Below are 18,362 nucleotides of genomic sequence, written 5' to 3'. Positions count from 1 at the left end.
CAGTTTGTGCTTCACTCACACGGCTTGTTGTTCATCACACAATGAAAGTCGAATCAAACTCTTCATCTTGAAATCTTTATTATTCACACAAACACAACTACACTGTTTGACATTTGAAAATCAAAGAAAAACAAATCAAACTGAAAACTTGTGATGAAAATATTCCTGATGATTTTTGTTACTACAATAAAAGTCACAATAAGTACAAAAACAATTCTAACTCAGAGCAACAATACATGTAAAGATGGATTTATTTCAGATGATCTTCTAACTGTTGAAGAAAAAGGCAAAATAAGCACAACACATCATAACTAACATTTGTGAACACTGATCAAAGTGATGAATGAGATGAATTGATGAGATCTGATGGTGAGAAAAGGCGAGCAGGAAACAGTCAGTCAGCATGTGTGCAGTTGGTGGACGCTCCCTTGTTTGTGAGCATCATCAGCAGAGAGAGTCCACAGCAGTACACCAGACTCTTCACTATCAGCACTGTGTACAGCAGGCAGAGCAGCTTCACCCTGCACTGAGACTGGAAGGACACTGAAGGACAGACAGACACAAAGAGACAGACAGACAGTCGGGTTATTCCTCTCAGATCAAGGAGAAAAAGTCCAAATAGAAACAGTCACAGCTTCTTCTTCAAGTGGATGAATTGATGTAGTGTTTGTGTCCACTTGGGGGCAGAAGAACTCCACAAGCAGCTAACAAACTGATCTCTGACATATTATGGTCTGTCTGCTGTTTGGTGCTGAGCAGCTAGTGTACAGTGGCTTTATCAGAGCTTGTTGGATGAAGATTTGATCAATTAGTGCAACTTTAAGACCCTAAACTTGTTCCAGCTCCCTCATTGGACATTGGAGCTGTCCATGCAGAGAGGCAGCAGGTGATCTTACAGTCAGCTGGCTGCAGAGCTGGCAGGTCTGCTGGCTCTCTCTCTGGAGGACAGGAGGCTGCTGGAGCTGGAAGCTCTGAAACAGAAAAGGAGTCAAATGTTTGGAGCTGCAGTGAGAAATGTCAGTCCTCTGCTGCTCTGCTCTCTTTGACAGCATCTCCACATGAAGCTGAATCACTGCTCAACACAGTCACCAAGCCTTCATTACCTTGTTGTGTTTGGGCCTCCACTGTGCCCCCCTCGTGCTTCACCCAGCAGCTGTATTTATATGTGTTGGTGTCCTGCTCCTGGATCAGTAAGATGGAGGCGCTGTGTCCCGACTCTCTGAGCTCCAGCTGCTCTCCCTCAGCAGGGGGCAGCTCCTCTGCTTCTCCGCCGTTCTTCTTCTGTCTTTTCCAGGAGAACTGGACCAGAGGAGGAAACATGGCTGAGGCCACACACAGCAGGGAGCTGTTCCCCTCCAGGTGGGCTCTGGATGCTGCTGGGTACACGCTCACCACGGGCTTCACTACCTGCTCATCTGAAGTTTGACAGCAGCAACAAGCAGCACAGACACACATTCACACAGTCAGCAGCAGCTTCCAGCACTGCACTGCATTCAGTCTGATCCTGGAAACTACATGGACTCTGATCACTAAACTACTCATCAATACAGCACAAAGTTCACTACATACACTGGATTCAGCTTCATATCAAACACAGTCATCACCTCATGTCATCATGGCTCACATGACGAACACTCAGCATGATTTTAAAAGACAAATTAAATTCATTTTAATTCGTCATGTGTTTGTTTTTTATTGTTTTATAGAAATTTAATTCAGTCCAATTTTAAAATATTTGTCTTTATACAAGTGAAAATGTATTTTTCTTATTAGTCCTTAGACACGAGTTCTAACAGATCCTCTTCTGCCCAAAAATAAATTCATCTTTTTTCATATTGTTTTGTACTATTAATAAAATTAAATATCATTTCACAAAATTCAGTTCAGCAGATAAAATTTCCATTCTTCTTGTCTTTGATATATTTTACCATAAAGACCATATTTGTCTTTCAGACTAATTTATTCTTAAATATTTTTGTGTAAAAATTGGAAAAGTAATGCAGTGATTATTTTAATTTATGTTTTTATTCAAATAAAAAACTGTAGCAACTATTTTAAAACACTAAAACTGAAATGTTGAATAAAACGTTTTCAATAATATGAGATATACTTCATGATATTTTTAGTCATAAAATACAAATTATTTGACAAAGTATATTTAATAAAAATTTGTATGTTAAAGTATTTTGGAAAATTTAAGTATTATTAACTTTTTATTGTCACGTACAAATCCACACACACGACTTAATCTCAGAAATAAATATCAGAGTTTAACGATGTGAAATTCATCCTAAATTTATCTGTCATATCATTTCTGAGATTTCTAATCAGTATCTGTTTTTATACTTTTATTTACCTTTTTGAAGCAGCTACATGAATGTTTGACTATTAAAAAATATTTGTTCCTCAACATAAAGCAAATATTTCCTGAAACCATATTTGTTGTTATCTATATTAATTTAATTTTAACATCAAATATGATCTTGTGTTAAAAACCAGCAGAATCACTGAGAGGATCAAATCCTAAATATTTGTAACATCACTAATATTTGCAGAAATAAAGAAGAACTTTAGTTGTTCAGTGAGATTTCAACATGTTTTCAGAGATTATTGAGCTTTTCTTCTGTAACAATGGCTGCAGATGAATTCTCTACTAATGATGAAAAACTAACATGTAAAGCCTGAAGCAGCAGAAACTGACTTTAAACACATTTTCAGCTTCTACAATAAAACAACTGAAGGAAAATAAATGTTTGTTCTTACCTGTTACAGACAGTTTAGTTCCAGAGCCAAAGATGGGATAGCTCCGTCCTGCCACTCTCACAGTGAGAAAGACTGCTACAAAAACCTGTCTGCTGTTGAACGTGTCAGCTGAGGTGAATGAGTCCAAATGAGGAAGCAGGATCATATTTCAGCTCCATGATGTGTTTCTCTAATGTTCATATCAACATGACTGTCTCTTCTTCTCTTTTCTTTTAGCCACACTAGCAGCACGGCTCTGATGTTAATGTCAGTCTGTTGGTCAGTCCACTACTTTAGTCCACATGAAAATAGAAAATCACTATATAAGCACCAGTCCATTTATCCCATCAATGATGCCACCACTACAATGAAACATCTGCTGATAGTATCATGGTTTGGCCCATCTGGCTCACCATCATTAATCACACAATCAATTTTGAATTATAGCAGCAAATTCTGAAGAAAACTATCAGAACATGTGTCTGTGAACTGAATCTCAGGAGAAAGTGGGCCATGCAGCACCACAATGACACAAACCAGTCAAGTTTGTTTTCTTTGTTCCAAATAATGTTGAGAGAAAAATAATCCAGTGAATCCAGCGAGTGATGTGATGAGTCTCTGATATATTGTCATGTCCTGCACAGTTTACTCTGTTTTGTGCAGCTTGATGGAGCTTCTTGAAAAAGTAAAAGATGCTCTGTGTCAAAAATGGAGTCAAATTCTTCCAAACTGATGTGCTGGACTGATTATCAGTTACTGCAGGTGCTCCAGCCGAGGAGGAGCAGGAACCAGCAGAACTGCCAAACATCACACACACCACAAATGCCACACTCACAGAGAGACAAAGATAGAAAGCAGAGGGAGGAAAGATAGATGGTGGGTAGGCAGCAGAGGATCAGGGGACCATAACACCATCTTACACAGTTATTAACTAATGAGCTCATTGACTAATCTGAAACATCACTTTGATTTTTCTTCATTGGAATTTCAGCTCACAGTGGATCTGCAACATGAGCAGCTGAAGACCTCCAAGAGCTGAACTTGACATTTTAAACACACTTTGGTTACACACACAGTTGTACTTAAGATTTATTTTCCCAAGTGGATCACTACAGCTTTGCCATACTGCTACACTTGATTGTTCTTTAATATTTATTAATTTATTGATTTATAAATTATTTTTAAGGTGTAGGTTTGTAACAAAGAGCTGGTGGCAGTAATCATACAGACTGCAGAAGAAATATTTCCAATGGTTTTAGGGCCAGGGAAGATTGTATCTCGGTGGATTGAGAATAGTATTGAAGCTAATTCATTAGAAGTGAGCGCAAACAGTATTTCCAAAAACTTTATTGCAAAAGTTGAGGCAGAGACACAGTTAGCTAACATCCGGGGAATGATGAGTAGAATGAATGGACTAGTAAGGAATTGGGAAATTTTAATGTTGCGCCAAAAGGATAAAACTGCTGTTAATAACAGTGACAGGTGTGAGTACAAGAAAACAATTATTAGAATACAATGTGTTAAATTTGCTTAGATAAGAGGGTCCAGCAGTAGATGAGAGGAACAGGGAAGGATTTTTCTGTGTTTTAGTTTGGCTTAGCTGTAGCCTGAGAGTGTGTAATTGTTTAGAGGGAAAGGAATTTATGGACACTGGGGTTCTGCTGTCATAAAAGAAGACAGGAAGCTACAGGTGGGGGTTGCTGATGCTGATGCTTGTACCTTTAATAAAAACTCATAATTGTTATAACTTAGAAGTAGGTTTGCAGGAGACTCTCCGCCTTATCTGTAAATGTAAGACAACAAGAGGGCAATGGCCCAGTGGATGCAGAGTGGGGGTCTTAGTGTTTGTAATATGTTAACTCTGTTTTCTATGTTGTGTAGAAGAATTTGGTGTAGCTGGGGAGAGAGGAGATTACTTTTATGACCGGCAGGAAGTCACGGACACAGAGACACACACAGTGCTTTGACTGTTACGACGCACCCACACCTACATGCACACTTACTCACGTTGTTGCGGGTTCAGATATTGAGGGTGAGCACAAAAACAATAATGGTCCAGAAGAGCTTCGGTCAAACAATGATTTTAATGAACACACGCGTGGGGAGATGAACACTGCCCACCGACAACATCGATCTCCGCCCAATAATACACAAACGGTTGTTTTATACCACCAGGGTTTGGTTTATGACACCCCCTCATGCGTCAGAACACATACAAAGCACATACAATAATATTGACGACTTTTGACATATATGGAAAGAGCCTTCTCTCCGTCTTGAGGCCAGGTGCCGACTCTCACTTATCTCCTGGAGCAGACTGTCCCTTTCACAGACATAATTTTGCAGCTACAGGCATTTGCAAACTGTTATTCGAACTGCTAGCCTAAACATGAGCCTAACTGTTGTTTGTGTGTGTGTGTGTGTGTGTGTGTGTGTGTGTGTGTGTGTGTGTATGTCGACCTCCAACGCACTCAGCCTGACGCCGCCCGTTAGCGCTTCTGGCCTTTTACCAGACAGAAGCTCTCTGTGATAGGTGTAATAATCTTAACTAAGAACATGTGTAATGTCATGGTCCTGAGTCTGAGGACTCAGTGTTTTGTGTTTTTTTTATCTTCTTCTATATTCTTGTTTATTCTGCCTTGTCTTTTGTTTAGGTTTGCTATGTGTTAGTGTGTTTGTTTCATGCCTGCCTGTGTTCCCCCTGTCTGTCCATGCTTCTCTGTGTCTGTTTCCTGTTTTATTCTGAAAGTTCATGTCTCATGTCAATGTGTTTTACCTTTCTCCTGTCTCGTTAGCCTAATTTCTCCCAGCTGTGTCTCCCTCCTGTTGTCCATTTCCTAATTACTCCCCTGTGTATTTAAGCCCTGTGTTTTCCTGTGCTCCCTGTCACGTTGTACCCTCAACTTGCTGTGTGTTCATGATTTCCAGTCCTCCTGCACCTCAGTTTAGAGTTTTGTTTGCTTTTCTGAGTTTTATTTTATGTTGAAGTTTTGTTCCAGCAATAAAGCTGCATTTTCAGTTGAAACCTTGTTTCCTAAGAGTCCTGCATTTTGGGTCCACCACTCCTGCCTGCCTGCCACACAGCCAACCATGACAGAATGACGCGACCATAACCTGGACCCAGCAGGCTCATCTCGGGAGAGCGATCTCGCCCGCGTCATGGGCCTCATAAAGCGAATTTCCCACACGAAGGATACTAAGGCAATGGCGATCGGATTAAACGCTATCGGAACAATCCTCGAGGGAAATCCACATTCGCCAACTTAAGGGAATTAAGAGCTTAATGGACGAGCTGCACGAAGCCCAGGAGGTTCTTCAGGCTCGGGAGCTAGCAGTCTTTGCTCGTTCGCAGTACTCCACTCCGAGGCCTCCGCACCAACAGCAGCAGCAGACGAAGCTCGCCGCGAAGCAGTGTGAGCTCCCTGCAACACAGCAGCAGCCGAACATGGAGCTTTCTGCGACACCACAGTGATCGCCGCGGCAGGATATCAACCCCTTGCCGTGGCCACAGAGTGAACTACCGACTCCGGTCTGCTCCGGCTATCGCTCGCCAGCCTCTTTCCTTGCGGCCATATGGTCAAGATGAGGAGTCTGCCTCTCCGCCATTGCCGTTCTCCTCTGCAGTCTGTACTCCCACTTCCAGGAGGAAGCGGCACCGGCGCCATCACCATTCCTCGCTACAGCCGCACTCCAGCCCCTCCCCAGAGAAATCAGCAGCTGTGAGTAACCACGACAGTTCTTCCCGCACTCTTTCTGGGCATAACAATAAAAAGGACTATATTTCTTCTGCTCCATCTGAGCCTGTTAACCCCGTATCAGCTATCCCTGAATCAGCTAAAGCTGCGGCTTCCACCCCAGAGACAATTAACCTAAGCTCTGAGAACATTAAGACTGTTTTATTCTCTGAACTGCCACCTTAAGAGACTGTTCAGTGTGCACCCAAATGTTTTGTTTCTTGGACTACTGACACTCATTTAAAGACCTCAAGTGGTTGCAGATATCGAAACATTCTTCAGGGCCTCCGCAGAGTCTGAGTGCCCTCCCTCAGCAGACTCCGGACCGCTAGAGGCTAAAGAGCCAGCATTTCCCGAGTCATTTAAAAGCTCCACTGAGGTAGTGCGCTTGGCTGCCCAGCCAGAAGCGCGCTTGGCTGCCCAGCCAGAAGCCCGCTTGGCTGCCCAGCCAGAAGCCCGCTTGGCTGCCCAGCCAGAAGCCCGCTTGGCTGCCCAGCCAGAAGCCCGCTTGGCTGCCCAGCCAGAAGCCCGCTTGGCTGCCCAGCCAGAAGCCCGCTTGGCTGCCCAGCCAGAAGCCCGCTTGGCTGCCCAGCCAGAAGCCCGCTTGGCTGCCCAGCCAGAAGCCCGCTTGGCTGCCCAGCCAGAAGCCCGCTTGGCTGTGTGAGATTAGGTTAAAGAACATGACCATCTTCGCAGTATATTTTTGTAGTATGTTAGACAAATGTTCCAGTATATCTTTGGGTTCTGTTAGACAGGTGGGCGCCGCCATTTATCTGCTGTGAAAGTTTTACACTGTTTTCTTGTCAGACTGCTTAAATCATTTTCTGAGAATGTTGTGTGCAAAAGACCTTGTGCCGATAATAAGAAGAAACAGACCACATTCTGTGCCCCCACTCTTGTAGGAGGTAGAAAGACAGGGAGCCCGAGGTCATAACTTGGGCGCCATGACAGATAAGGGACTGTGAATGTTTAGGTTTACGACCAGGTGGGGGCCAGTGGAAAGTATAAAAAGCTGTGTAACACATCACCATTTTGAGACTTGCTGTGACCCTCTCATGCATCTCTCCCCATCCGGATGGTTGTTTATGCTCATTGTGTGAAAATTGTATGGAAATAAAGGATTGTTGATTGAGCATTTATACACCGAGTATTGTCCTTCCTTCAGCCCAAAGATTCAAAGAACTGGGAGATTTCAACAACTTGGTGCTGGTGACCTGGATCTTTTGGTGTGCTGAGGAGGGGCAGATTTGGCCTGTGGTGAGATCGTGCGACAGAGCGAACGGAGAGCCGGCTCAAACATCAAAAAGGTAAGCACAGCCTGTTGTATTATGAATACCAAATGTGCATATTGGGCTTTCCAAATTAATCTGTTCGCTGGGTTACACGTATTTTCACATTAAATTGTCGGTGTCTGGTTTTCGGCGCAAGATACTAACAGCATAAGTTGAGGCTGAATTCAAGTGTTAGAGGAACTTTCTAGCAAGATACTAATAATATTCTACGTTGAGACTAGAATTCCAGAGTGTTATAGGAACTGGCTCTAGCAAGATACTAATAATATTCTACGTTGAGACTAGGGTGCAGCCCACTTTTACCCTACATAATTAATTTTGTCTATGACTGGCTTCTGTGCAAGAAATGTGGAAAAACTTTCTAAAAGCGGCCAAAGTGTAGTATCTGAAATAGAGGTGAAATAGAGTCTGGCTTATGGTGCGCTTGCATTTTCAAAGGTGAGCTCAGAGGTTTCTGTGTGTGTTTCTGCTGATGAGACGCGCTTGCTGTGTTTCTGTGTATTACTGCTGATGAGACGCGCTTGCTGTGTTTCTGTGTGAAATATGAACATGGTGACAGTGACGGTTGATGTGTGAATGGGAGGACATTAGTGCAAAGACACATTTTAGGATCAAAGGTTGATGCCTAGTGGACCTGTGGAAATTGGTTTTGCTCATGGTGTTGGCAACCCCCCTGCCTGTGGACGCGCAGTCAGGTCCAGCGGCGTCTGGTTTGCTGAGGTGGTGACTTGGGGACTGAGGACTCCCGCATAGCCACAGAATAATATTGAAAACGTTTGTGTAATCACGGGTTTACATTTTATTCTGGATTAGAACATAGAACAAGACATTTTGCGAACAAAGGTTGAGTTCTAAGAATAGTAAGAGAATAAGGTTAAATAAGGTTAAAAAGGTTGAAAAAGGTTGAATTCCTCGTTTCAGTGGTTGAAATTGTTGTTTGCCTGTCCCCTGACGAGTGTTAAATTAAATAAAGAGGGCATTTGGAGCCACATAGAGATAGACGGGCTAAATTGGGTGTATTACTCTGTGGTGTGAAAAAAAAAAAAAAAAAAAAAAAAAGGAGAGAGAGAAAGATAGGACGGTGTAGTGTGTGTGAAAGCGCCGTTAGAGTCGGCGTCTCGTCTGAAGTACGGGAGTCAATTAAAGTAACAAAAAGAAGTTGTGTCTAAAAGTGTGTGTTTGTGGTGTGTAGAAATTGCGGCAGGAGGCCGTGTCGCGAATTGTTGCAAACTGTGAAGTCAATTGGGGGGTTTAATTTGGTTTTATTTTTATGGGGAAGAGAAACTGCGGTATCCAGTCCGTGGTGCAGTTTGAATAAATCGTGAGGCAAATGTGGCGCGATCTGAAGATCGTGAGCCTAATTGTCATAGTTAGGTTGAGGTGTATAAGAGTGGAAGGCACCCGCTCTTTGTTTTGATTAGGGCGTTGTCCTGAATCAGCAGAAGTGTCTCGCAGAAAGTTTGTATGGGACTGCGAGAAGTATGAAGTGTGTGTGAGCCAGCCTCGAGGGGCGGGTTCACAGGCGGAACGAACGAAGAGTAAAATGTGCGTGTGTGTGAGAGAGAAAGAAAAGGTGGGGGCGAGTGACCAGCCCGCGAGTGTGTGTGTGTGAATTCCTTGATGACAAATAGGGAGACAAAGTAGATTAGTTGATTTTCTGTGAAATAATAATAGTCAAGAAATCATAGTGATCAAATAGGAGAAAATGAACTAAAGTAAATAATGCAAATTAAAAGTGGATTAGCGTTAAAGTAATGATAAATAAATTGATCAAACTAATAGTGACATTTAAAGGTGATCAAATATTCAAGGATGAATGGAGAATTTGATTACTGACTGTATGAGAGCTGTTGGGGTGAAAGGAAAATGAGGTTGGAGGAGTGAGTTAACAGGTTAATGTGTGGGTGTAAAACAATGAGGTAAAAAAGAAAATGATGAAAACAAAGAAAATAAAAGTGTGGAAGTGTGAGTGGGAAATTGTCTCCAACTGGGGGAAGCAGTGACACTACAGGTCACCTTCTTCCCCTGCTGGACACAAAACAAAAACAAAATTTGGAGTGTTGTGGATGAAAAGAATTAATAACAACATCAAGAAGATTTTTTGTGTTTGCGGTTAAGATCAAATAAAAATTTCATTTTTGGGGTTTGAAGTCAGTAGAGGTCAAAACAAAATAAGTAGAGATGTGTTGCTTTAGGAGTGATGAAAACATCTGCAGTCACAGTGAATAATGAAAGTCTCTCAGTCTGTCGTTTACAGGTGGGGAACGGACCTGGATCAATTCTCCACGGGCAGCAGTCGGAAGAAAATTATAGGTTAAAATCATTAGTAAAATAAAATAGAAACACCCAGCCAGAATTTTTGGCTGAATTGTTTTGCAGCTTCCCGTCCTCATCCTGAACAAGCAAGCTCCAAGGAAGCTAATCTCTCCCTGAAGACACAGAGTGCAGTTCCAGAAAGCACGAGCATGAACATCAACAGTGGACAGCAGTCCAAGAGACAATACCAGAGTTATGAGCGGTCCAGCAGCACTATGGGCAAACGGCATCAGAAAGAGAAGATCCACCATCTAGATTGGATGGATGGAGATGCGTTTCCAGCAAGCTGCAACCTCACTGTGTGTGAAGGACTTTTGAGAAGACTGTCTGAGTTTGACATTTTCCATGTTTGGAGCGAGATGGCAATGAAAGAGACAGTGGGACAAAGAGATACACGGGACAAAGCTGAAAAGAACTGACTGCCATTGGACAGAAAAGTGGGAGAGAAGAATGGAGAGAAAGGAGCAGAAGAGGACTGAGGCTGCTGTTTTAGTTTGGGGAATCAAATTGGGTTAAGGAATCCAGGGAGACAAACGACTGCCTGGAAGTGGAGGATTGACAGTGTCCAGACCACCACAAAAGGGGGAGGAAGACAAGCACTGAGGTATGCAAGAGTACTGTTAGAAAAATGGAAAGTGACACCACACATGCACATGATATGCACTAGAGATAACACAAAATCATACACAAAGTGGCACACATCAAAAGAGGGTATTTGCAGAAGGGGTTAACAACACACAGTGTGGTTGCCGATGGTAACCTGCAAGCATTTGGGGTTTAGCTGTGCCTGACTATGTCAGAGTTTTTCATTTAGATGTTTCTGAAACAAAATTTGGAGTGAAAAAAATTAATTCCTTGTTTCAGAAAAAAGGGGGAAGGTACCTAAAAGGATACATAGAAATAGAAAATGTATTAACCCGACTAACATAAACACACACACACACACACGTAATGAAGCTCATTAGGATCAAAAACAATTTTAAGTAGGTAATACTGTTACCATCATCCTGTCTGGTTTATTGAGTGGGTTGAGAAATGATACATAGATGACTTAATCAGTATTATTTTGGGGAACATGATAGCAGGGGTGAACAGAATCCTGCTGCCAGAGTTTAAAAGAGTGAAACTAGCAGATTTTTTGTTTTTGTTTTGTTTTTGTTTCTGAAGTATGGGGAACCAAGTTTTAGATTTGGTGTTTTCTCACCTATAAGAGAAAGAAAGAATATTCTGTGACAAGTCCTAAGACCGGGCTTCTGTATTTTTATTTACTTTTGTTTTTCAGTTTTATCTTTTATTTTTCATTTAATTTTTATTTTTTGAACAGTGCACTGATTTTTGTTTGTGAATTTCTTTTCTTTAAGCAGATCTGCACGTCAGGAATTAAAAGCGCTACACGTCGTCGAGAAAATTGTTGCAAGTGAGTTTCTCCACATTATAATGGGCTCTGGAGAAAGCCACTTATTTGGGACAACTAGAAAATGAGAGTCCCTGCCTAAAAAGGATTCAGCGGGGTAATCCGACCTAAAGTTCTTCTTTTTCTTTTTGAAATGACGTCATTTTGCTGAGGGTGGAAATCAAATGCGGCGATGGTTTCCACTATCAGCAAAGAAAGAGAGAATGGATGAATGAAGGAATGAATGGAAATAAAAACAAACTGACTGACTGGTAGAAGCTGACAAGACTTGACCACGACTCAAACTTTACCTCCACCTAGACAGGACAAAAGGGTGGATGAATTTATGTTTCTTTTTACAGGAGCAGAAAGATGACAGCAACATTCGAGGTTGCGTGATGATTTAACTTGTAAATGCCACTTTCTATGTTTGTGAATCTACTAGGGGTGTGTTATTCATGGGCTTGTGTTGCTCACAGAGATTACTGTGAGAAAGTGTGTATATATCTGCTGTGAATGTTTTACACTGTTTTCTTGTCATGTCAGACTGCTTAAATCATTTTCTGAGAATGTTGTGTGTAAAAGACCTTGTGCCGATAATAAGAAGAAACGGACCACATTCTGTGCCCCCACTCTTGTAGGAGGTAGAAAGACAGGGAGCCCGAGGTCATAACTTAGGCGCCATGACAGATAAGGGACTGTGAATGTTTAGGTTTACGACCAGGTGGGGGCCAGTGGAAAGTATAAAAAGCTGTGTAACACATCACCATTTTGAGACTTGCTGTGACCCTCTCATGCATCTCTCCCCATCCGGATGGTTGTTTATGCTCATTGTGTGAAAATTGTATGGAAATAAAGGATTGTTGATTGAGCATTTATACACCGAGTATTGTCCTTCCTTCAGCCCAAAGATTCAAAGAACTGGGAGATTTCAACGGCTGCCCAGCCAGAAGCCCGCTTGGCTGCCCAGCCAGAAGCCCGCTTGGCTGCCCAGCCAGAAGCCCGCTTGGCTGCCCAGCCAGAAGCCCGCTTGGCTGCCCAGCCAGAAGCCCGCTTGGCTGCCCAGCCAGAAGCCCGCTTGGCTGCCCAGCCAGAAGCCCGCTTGGCTGCCCAGCCAGAAGCCCGCTTGGCTGCCCAGCCAGAAGCCCGCTTGGCTGCCCAGCCAGAAGCCCGCTTGGCTGCCCGGCTGTCCCCGGTTAAGACTCCTGCTCCTCAGGCATTCACTCAATCGCCAGCTTCACCACAACTGCCACTACAAACTGCACCTCAGACATCAGCTCTCCCACCAGTTCATATTTCAGGACAGCATCAAGTAGCTCAGCTCCCGGTGTCTGTTGTAGCGATTCATTCCCTTAGTCAGCTACACACTCACTCACCTGGTCCTATACACATTCAGCCAGGGGTCCCTATACCCTCTGGCTCTACATCAGCTCCTGCTGGACGCTCTGATGAGTCTATACAGCACTCCGCGGCTCCCACGCCGCCACCTGCCTCATTCGCTGGGGGTTCTGGAGAGCCCGTCCAGCCTCCTGTCTCGTCAGCTGGATGGCCCGAGGAGCCGCTTCAGCCTCCTGTCTCGTCCGCTGGAGGGCCCGAGGAGCCGCTTCAGTTTCCTGTCTCGTCCGCTGGAGGGCCCGAGGAGCCGCTTCAGCCTCCTGTCTCCGCTGGAGGGCCAGAGGAGCCCATCCAGCCTCCTGTCTCGTCCGCTGGAGGGCCCGAGGAGCCGCTTCAGCCTCCTGTCTCGTCAGCTGGAGGGCCCGAGGAGCCCGTCCAGCCTCTTGCCTTGTCAGCTGGGGGTCCGGGAGGACCCAGCAAGCACGTCCTCATGTCTGCTGACGGTTCTGGTGAGACCGTTCAGCCACCACCATCTCCACCACCTGCAACCTCCACACCGTTGCCTGCAGCAGCAGCTTCATCCACACCGTTGCCTGCAGCAGCAGCTTCATCCACACCGCTGCCTGCAGCAGCAGCTTCACCCCCACCTGCAGCGCCACCGTCTCCGGCTTCCACTCCGCCGCCTGCAGCGCCACCGTCTCCGGCTTCCACTCCGCCGCCTGCAGCGCCACCGTCTCCGGCTTCCACTCCGCCGCCTGCAGCGCCACCGTCTCTGGCTTCCACTCCGCCGCCTGCAGCGCCACCGTCTCTGGCTTCCACGCCGTCGCCTGCAGCTCCATTCTCGCCTGGTCCAGCTTCAGCTTCATCCACGCCGTCGCCTGGTTCAGATTCAGCTTCAGCTTCGCCGTCGCCTGGTCCAGCCTCTGCTTCAGCTTTGCTTGTTTCAGCTTCTGCCTCGTCTGGCCCTGTGGTTGCCACGCCACCATCTCATCCACGCCTAGCACGGCCGGCTTTTCCGTGGTCCTCTCCTCAACATTGCCGGCCACTTTCCAGGCCTTTGGTTGGACATCATCGCCATCAAGGGTGGCCCACTGAACGAGGCCGTCGTCGCCACTGCCTTCCGCGTGGCCGGCCTCCGGACTTGCACCGTCACCGCCGCCACAGCCTTTGGCGTGGCCGGCCTCCGGACTTGCTCCGTCACCGCCGCGACTGCCTTCCGCGTGGCCGGCCTCTGGACTTGCTCCGTCACCGCCGCCACTGCCTTCCGCGTGGCCAGCCTCCGGATCTGTTCCAACACCACTGCCTTCCGCATGGCCGGCCCCCGGACCAGAGCTGTCGCCATTGCCGTCCGCACGGCTGGTCCCCTGAACTGTTTCTACGTCGTCGCCGCCGTTGCTTTCCGCACCAGCTCTGTCACCTGGGTCACCCACCTGGTCGGCCCCCCGACCGTTTGACTTATGAACTTTTGTGCCGGCAACCTCCGGGTCGGCCTCTCGAACTGTTTGATCTGCTTCCCATGCTCCAGTGTTTTGGTTATGGTTTTGTCTTCAGTTTCGGTTTTGGACGTCTTCCCTTCTAGAAGATGCATGCTTAAATGAAGATGAATAAAGGTTTTTGCGAAAATGACTACTGAGTCCGGTGCCGTCTCTGGATGCCCGAGGAATAAAAAGAACCGGGGTGAAACTGATTTCGTAACACAGGCCAGTGTTTCTGGCTCACACATTAGTAAATATACATAGCTCAGAAAATTTGACAAATGTTGCTTAGAGTAATCCTAGACTAACTTTGAAGAGAAGTTTATTAATGATGACAGTTTCAATTTACCTTCCAGTATATTTAAGTTAAAAAGAGATACAAATGTACATCAAACCTCCCCAGGGTAACATGGTATATGGCACAGTATCTCAGAACATATGGATAACAGCTCACAGCTGTTCTGAGATTGTTTAATAACAGAAACAACAAATTTTGACCAAGGTGCTGAATAATTAAGGTAATCAAAAGAAATAAAAACATAGGGAGACATGATAAAAGTTAAGAAAAAGAATAATAAAATGAGAAGATTTGAGTAAGAAATAAGATAAATAACAGTAATACAAACTCATTCTGATTTAAAAGTCATGGAGTAAAAGTGTGTTTTCAGACAGGTTTTAAAAGTGTCCAGTGTTGGGGAGGTCCTGATGTGAAGGGGCAGTTTGTTCCACAGTTTAGGAGCAGTTACAGCAAAGGCCCGATCTCCTCTCTGCTTTAATCTGGACCTCGGGACAGCCAGGAGCATTTGATCCACAGACCTCAGTGATCTTGTAGGAGTGTACAATTTAAAAGATCAGAAAGGTGTGAGGGTGCTAACCCGTGCAACGCCTTAAAAACAGATAATTAAATCTTAATCTAAACTAAACTGGCAGCCAGTGTAATGTTGCCAGTATGGGAGATGTGTGTTCTTGCTTGCATGTGCCAGTTAGTAACGATGCTGCAGCATTTTGGACCAGCTGCAGATGACTATAACAATATTTGAGGCGAGATGACATGAAGACGTGGATAGCTCTCTCAAAGTCTCTAAAACAGGGACATGGCTTCACTTTAGCAAGTAGCTGAAGATGGAAGAAACTCAACTTGATCACTGCATTAATCTGTTTATCAAATGTTAGATTAGAGTCAAACATTAGAGTCAGATTAGATACATAAGCTAAATAAGTTAGGTATAGGGGGTGAACTGTGCAACTATTAGAGTTCCTGTTCAGAAGAACATTAGAAGTCAGAGCTGGAAATATCTATTCTAATAAACATAAAGTAGAAAATGGAACAACTCAGAGCAGTGTATGTAGTTCATCATTATCCAACATAGTGATTATTGAAGGTGAGCTGTAGTCATAAAAAGGGAGATGAACATGTAGATACTGAAGAGCCAGTTCCACTGACTGTTTTCAGTTTTATCATCATGAATAAACTACAGATCTTTGTCCAGCTGATGAAAAATGAAAAGTCCACTCTGATCGGGATGCAAAGGTGCTGCATCCTAAAAGTTGATTCTATCGATCTGGAAGTAGTATTGACTGATAGTAGCAGCACTGACTTACTCTGGGATTTGAGTTCAGTTTCTTGACACAGTCTGTTGACTGAGGATACATTTGTTTACATTTGGAAGTTTGATGTCATCTGTTCCTTTTGTTTCTGTCTTAAAACAGGATGAAAAATCTGTTCAAAACAGAAATAAATAGAATTGCATTTCTGACAGCAGTAAATCCAAATACAACTTTATTTATAAAGCACTTTAAAATAGCACATGACCAAAGTGCTGCACAGTTAATAAGTTAAGAACAATAGATAAAATGAAACCGCAAAGAATAAATAAATAAATAAATAAATAAAACATACAATCAACTAAAACAACAACAGAAATAAACATAAAATAAAACCAACATCTCACAAGGTGTCAAAGGCCAGGGTGAAGAGGGGGGCTTTCAGGAGTGATTTAAAAACAGGCAGAGAAGAGGCCTGCCTAATCTTTAAAGGCAGATCACTCCACAGTTTTGGAGCTGCTACAGCAAAAGCTTAATCTCCTCTAAGTTATCGCTCAGTCCTGGGTATCTTCAGGAGCAGCTGATCAGCTGACCTGAGACAGCGGGTGGGTGTATGAGGCTGTAGCAGCTCAGAGAGACAAGATGGGGCTAGACCATGGAGAGCTTTAAAAGCAAATAAAAGAATTTTAAAATGAGTCCTAGAAGAAATGGGCAGCCAGTGAAGTGAAGCTAAAACAGGGAAATGTGCTCAAACTTTCGAGTGCCAGTTAAAAGATGAGCTGTGGCATTTTTCACCCTCTGTAGATGAGTAACGTATGATGCACTGACCCCAATGTAAAGTGCATTACAGTAATCCAGCCGAGTGCTAACAAAGGTGTGGACCACTGTCTCAAAGTGCTGCCGTGAAAGAATTGGCTTTAATTTTGCAGCTGCCTGAGCTGAGAGAAGCTTGATTTTACTTAATCTGACTGTCAAGCTTCAGTTCAGAGTCCACTTTGACCCCCAGGTTTGTGACAGTTGGCTTAACATACTGGGCCAAGGTATCTAAATACAGATTGGGGGTCTCAGTCGGGCTACCAAAAACCATCACCTCAGTCTTTTTGTTACTGAATTTTAAAAAGTTAAGAGACATCCAAGCTTTAATGTCATCAACACACTGGATTAATGGATGTACAGGATAGATCTGACAGTCTGCAGCATTGACCTGTTTTCTCAGTATAAAAGCAAGAGGTAGCAGATACTAACAAAAGAGGAGGCTGCTTAGAACTGAGCCCAGTGGGACACCACACAAGAGGGGAGCACAGAATGATACATGGTCACAGAGACTGACACAAAATCTCGCTCCGCCAAGTAGGACGTGAACCACTCCAGTGCAGTGCCTTCAATGCCCACCACTGCTCCAAAGGAGAGATTAAAATAGCATAACTGACTGTTTCAAATGTAGCTGTCAAATTTAAAAGGACAGGAACAACACAGTCAACAGCATCAGTAGCTAAAAATATGTGATTACAAACTTTTAAACGGGCGGATTTAGTGCAATGAAAGGAAACATTTTGCTTTTTCAAAAAGGCCACAAACTGTCTCTTTTGTTTATTTACAAGTATCTCAGTAAATAAAAACCTGAGCTCAGTATGTTTGTGACTCTGAGATGGAGGTGAAACATGTGAAGCTGGGCTGTGGTTTACTGCTCTCTTCCTGTCACAGACACTGTTTGACATCTGTTCATCTGTTGGTTTTTGTTCAGGCTGCAGGGATCATTTCTCACTGTGGGGATCTCTCTTCCAACAGCCGCAGTAGTAGGTGGCTGAATGATTTAAATTAATATCCTTAATCTCTAACTCCCAGCCTTTCCCTTTATTTACACCTGCGAAAGTACTGTTCTCGAAAACAGGTGGAGCTTTACCGTTATCTTTATGAAAAGCAAAAATTAATTTGAATGTTTCATTTTCTTTCTTCTGGAGCCAGAATATATAATCATAATCACACTGTTCAGTCCCTCCACAGCTGAAGGAGACACTTTCTCCAACTCTCCTGGTCAATGTTAAATCGTCCTGAATCAGCTGTTCTGCTGCCATGGTAACCAGTGCTGTAGAGACACAGACAGATAGATGAAGGTTAGTGTGACAGTGTTTGTTACAGGTTGACTTTGTTGGCTCCTGATTGGCTGGAAACACTCACCTGAACACAGACAGCACAGAGCAGCAGCTGGGAGGAAAAGCATTTTGTGCAGTGGTGTTTCCTCTGGTGAACCTGGGGAGAAGTGGCGCTCTGATGCAGCTGAGGCCAAACAAGGACGAGCTGCGAGATCAGACGAGGGCCACGTGGTTTCTAACAGGTCCTCAAAGCTCCCATCAGCCCCTGCGGCCCACAGATAAGACTGCTGCTGCTGATTGACAGCTCAGCTGAAGCTGCTGTGGTTTCATCGTCTTCATTTCAATCTGACAGCAGATCCAAAAATCTGGGTCACATGATGCACAAACACTCAGAAACATTCATGTTGCTGTGAATTTAGTAACACACACTGTTATCT

General features: G+C 44.1%; 1 protein-coding gene across 3 annotated transcripts; it reads right to left on the bottom strand.

The window, feature by feature from the left end:
* Positions 1 to 394: 394 nt before the first annotated feature.
* Positions 395 to 18,053, bottom strand: LOC148097280 (immunoglobulin lambda-1 light chain-like). 3 transcript variants are annotated; one of them, XM_087831725.1, is made up of 6 exons: positions 18,011 to 18,053; positions 17,598 to 17,918; positions 2,764 to 2,811; positions 1,104 to 1,415; positions 897 to 971; positions 395 to 543 (listed from the first exon to the last, which is right to left on the bottom strand). In XM_087831725.1, exons 1-6 carry the CDS (start codon positions 18,051 to 18,053, stop codon positions 395 to 397), a joined length of 948 nt encoding a protein of 315 aa, XP_087687851.1. The 3 variants fall into 3 exon arrangements, with proteins under 3 accessions (XP_087687851.1, XP_087687852.1, XP_087687853.1); XM_087831726.1 differs by lacking the exons at positions 17,598 to 17,918; positions 18,011 to 18,053 and adding an exon at positions 1,516 to 1,534 and having other exon boundaries at positions 1,104 to 1,403; positions 2,702 to 2,908; XM_087831727.1 differs by lacking the exons at positions 897 to 971; positions 17,598 to 17,918; positions 18,011 to 18,053 and adding an exon at positions 1,516 to 1,534 and having other exon boundaries at positions 1,104 to 1,403; positions 2,702 to 2,908.
* Between the last annotated feature and the right edge of the window lie 309 nt (positions 18,054 to 18,362).

The sequence above is a fragment of the Neolamprologus brichardi genome, chromosome 18 (assembly GCF_056152115.1).
Source record: "Neolamprologus brichardi isolate AB-2024 chromosome 18, ASM5615211v1, whole genome shotgun sequence".
Lineage (NCBI taxonomy): Eukaryota > Metazoa > Chordata > Actinopteri > Cichliformes > Cichlidae > Neolamprologus > Neolamprologus brichardi.
Note: the sequence above shows the minus strand (reverse complement) of the source record. Positions and strands in the feature narration are given on the sequence as shown.

Coding starts and splice junctions, on each gene's coding strand:
- LOC148097280 (XM_087831725.1), bottom strand. CDS start 18,053: ATGCTTTTCCTCCCAGCTGCTGCTCTGTGCTGTCTGTGTTCAG. Junction 17,919..18,010: donor TCTGTGCTGTCTGTGTTCAG/GTGAGTGTTTCC, acceptor GTGTCTCTACAG/CACTGGTTACCATGGCAGCA. Junction 2,812..17,597: donor TTGGAAGAGAGATCCCCACA/GTGAGAAATGAT, acceptor TGAGAGTGGCAG/GACGGAGCTATCCCATCTTT.